Here is a 3,340-nt window from a genome sequence, read left to right on the forward strand (position 1 = left end):
TAACTCACTTGCCCCATTATTTTTCTTTCTATATTGTAAGTTACAACTCAGTTATTCTACGACACCATCCTAATAATTATATTACAAATGCCCTAAATTTTTCTCAAAAATAAATACTCGGCGTTTCGGCCCACGAGGCCATCTATTGAGATCCTATACAGTCAACCGCAGTCACCGCACCGTTCTTTGCCCTAAACTCTAGGCCAAGGGTACGGTTGCAGTCGAGTGCAGAGGGAACCTGATCCCGAGGCCATACCCCGTAGCTCCCCCGCACGCCGTGACGCAGCCCAGCGAGTTGACCGGCGCCGCCACGGGACGTTACACGCCAACCAACAACCACGCGGCGGGAGCGGGACCACGGCGGTGCAGCGGTGGCGGCGGCGGCCGGCAAGCGAGAGCGATCCCCCGCGTGGGCCGCACGCTGCGTTTACAAGCGTTCACACCCTCCGGCCTCGGCATATTTCTACCCCCCGCGCGGCCCACCCGCTCCATCGTTCTTCCGTCCGTTCGTGAGTTCGTCGCCGTCTCCACGCTACCGCTTCCGCAACCACCCGCTCCCTTCCTTCCTCCCCTCCGGGAGACCACCGCCCGCCCCCCGCACCCGCACCCTCGCCGTTCTCCCCCTTCCCGCGCTCCAGGATGGCCGCCGCCTCGTCCGCCGCCTCCGTCCACGACTTCACCGTCAAGGTCAGTTTCATCTCTGCCGCCGCTCTCTCCTCGGAGTGATCCTCTTTGCTTGGGAGATCCCCCACCTCCTCCTCCTGCTTCGGATGGGATGGCCCTAGTCCTACCTACCAACCCCCCCTAGCCCGCTCGAGTTGTGCGTACTTTGGGCTGGGGAGTCTGTATTGCAGTTCGGTTGGTGTTTGATGCGAACCTTTTTTTTTTTACCGGTAATTGGGTGTTTGGCCGAATTTCTTAGCTTGTTTTGCTTGATGCGAGTTCGTGCAGGATTCGAGTGGAAAAGACGTGAACCTGAGTACCTACAAGGGGAAGGTTCTCCTCATCGTTAACGTCGCATCCCAATGGTATTACTAATTAACTTCATTACGGCCCCCATTTATGATGGAATTTTACTACATCGACAGGTTGATGTAGTGATTGTTATTTTTGTTGCACTTCTGCCAAAGAGAATAAGAAACTTGTGAAGAGCAGAGTATCACTAGCAGATCCATAGCACCCCCAGCCCTGCTGAACAGTTGAACTGAACCAGCCCCACGCGAATCATGAAAATATCATCATACAATGATACAAGAACATCTCGTTTGCACCGTACTGTGAATTGTGATAAACATTATTTTGTCTACTGCAAAAATGGTCCAGATCAACAGGCCCACTGCTGCTTTTTTTTTATGGAACCGTTTTCTGACTAATTGTACTTGTCTGACGTAGGCAACTCTATATCTTTTCTCTATACAAACCAGTTCACCTTACACTGCTAATTATTTTTTGTGACCAATTATTTCAGTGGCTTAACTAACTCCAACTATACTGAGCTGAGCCAGCTGTATGAGAAGTACAAGGACCAAGGTGTGTCTTTGACCCGTTTACTTTGTATATTGTAATCCTTCACCAGGGAAGTTGGAACATTTATCTAGTCTATGGTCACATGGATGATGGATCACTAAGCTTTAGTTTAGTTATCATGTGTCACTAGCTCTTCACTTTAAACAATGAATTCTGGTTGTTGTGGTTCTAACCTCTAAGGAAGATTGCTAATGTGTGATTTGCAGGCTTTGAGATATTGGCTTTCCCATGCAATCAGTTTGGTGGGCAGGAACCTGGCTCCAACGAGGAGATTGTCCAGTTTGCCTGTACTCGCTTCAAGGCCGAGTATCCCATTTTTGACAAGGTAAGCTGATGCAGTACTTTTAACTCAATCAGTATGAAACAGCATGATAGAGCGATATTCACATGTATTATCTTATCCTCGTCAATAAAAAAAAGAAGTGTTTCTGTGGAGCAGCATTGAGTCTATTCTTTTTTATCTGTCAGGTTGATGTCAATGGTAGCAATGCTGCGCCCCTGTACAAGTATCTGAAGTCCAACAAAGGTGGCCTTTTCGGTGACAGCATCAAGTGGAACTTCTCCAAATTCTTGGTTGACAAGGAGGGTCGTGTGGTGGATCGCTATGCTCCCACCACCTCCCCTCTGAGTATCGAGGTAACTTCCATCACTACAGCTCGCTATCTCTTTCTACAAGCGAATCTCCATGCTCTTATTATAACATTTCTGTTATATCTCTGCAGAAGGATATCAAGAAGCTGCTTGGGAGCTCTTAAACCATTAGGCCGGGAACTATAGAACAACCTGCGCTTCTGCGCTGTATTCAGCACTTGAAACTAAGAGTCCTCTTAATAAATTGGTGATCTTACACTTCACAGGTTGCATTTGCTCTATATTCCTTGCATCCTGAACCCTTATTGTACTCTGTACCTAGTTCATGTCAATAAATTTTCTTCTTGTATCTGATGTGTATGCATCTCCTTGGATTCTTTGTCGGTGTGCATTGTTTTGTTCGTTTATTAAGATTGATTCCGCCACAAAAATATGCAACTATGCGTTTGATTTATCCCAAGCTTGGTAAGCACAAGAAGTTACCTGGTGGATGCTTTGGTCTTGCGTTCGAACAGTTCAAGATGAATCAGAGCATACGAATGGCATTGATGAATACAATATTTCCGTATTGTTTTCCTCCTGTCAAATGGCATTACCTTTGATCAATGTCATCAACGCATACTGCTCAGGAGATTTGCTTTTGCAGATCCATTTCATAATCTTGTGTTGTCATAAAGGTTAGTTCCATACAGATTTCCTGGACAAACCCAGGGCCGTCTCTACGTTTTCAAGGGCTCTAGACGAATTCGGTATTATCGACCCTTAATACTACTTTTCTACATATAACTCTTTATACTGGTCAACAGGGAAAAGAAATTCTTACGCTGGTCATCCAACAAAGCGCGACAGCTTGTCATCATTGTCTGTCATAGTGGGGTACTTGCACAATCACAGTCTCCTACCCACGCAGTCGCACCTGAATCGAAATTGCAGCACACTGAACGACCTTTACAGACTCGTGATGACGGTCGTGTGGCACCTGAAACGACGCGATATGAAATGAATATGGTGCCTGATAGTCCTATGACCTAATGTTTTTCGGAAGAGGGGATATTGGCCCCCTTCTGGTGTGGGCCCTAGGCCATCGCCCCCAACGTCCATATGGTAGAGATGGCCTTGGACAAACCTGTCTATGAATAAGCATACCATGTGCAAATAGGGATGGTCATGGATCGATCCGTGGATAATCTGTGGCCCGCTCTAGCTCAAATAAATGAATTAA

General features: G+C 46.9%; 1 protein-coding gene across 1 annotated transcript; it reads left to right on the forward strand.

Annotated features, from left to right (window-relative positions):
- Window positions 1-227: 227 nt before the first annotated feature.
- Window positions 228-2,549, forward strand: LOC102717147 (probable phospholipid hydroperoxide glutathione peroxidase). Its single transcript, XM_006652562.3, has 6 exons — window positions 228-687; window positions 952-1,028; window positions 1,469-1,530; window positions 1,734-1,852; window positions 1,996-2,163; window positions 2,250-2,549. The coding sequence occupies exons 1-6, from the start codon at window positions 640-642 to the stop codon at window positions 2,280-2,282; spliced, it is 507 nt and encodes a 168-aa protein (XP_006652625.1). The 5' UTR covers window positions 228-639; the 3' UTR covers window positions 2,283-2,549.
- Window positions 2,550-3,340: the final 791 nt, after the last annotated feature.

The sequence above is a fragment of the Oryza brachyantha genome, chromosome 4 (assembly GCF_000231095.2).
Source record: "Oryza brachyantha chromosome 4, ObraRS2, whole genome shotgun sequence".
Lineage (NCBI taxonomy): Eukaryota > Viridiplantae > Streptophyta > Magnoliopsida > Poales > Poaceae > Oryza > Oryza brachyantha.

Bases quoted from the DNA above. Each gene is read 5' to 3' on its own strand.
- LOC102717147 (XM_006652562.3), top strand. From the start codon at position 640: ATGGCCGCCGCCTCGTCCGCCGCCTCCGTCCACGACTTCACCGTCAAG. The intron at 688-951 runs GTCAGTTTCATC...GAGTTCGTGCAG, and splicing joins TCCACGACTTCACCGTCAAG to GATTCGAGTGGAAAAGACGT. The intron at 2,164-2,249 runs GTAACTTCCATC...ATATCTCTGCAG, and splicing joins CCTCCCCTCTGAGTATCGAG to AAGGATATCAAGAAGCTGCT.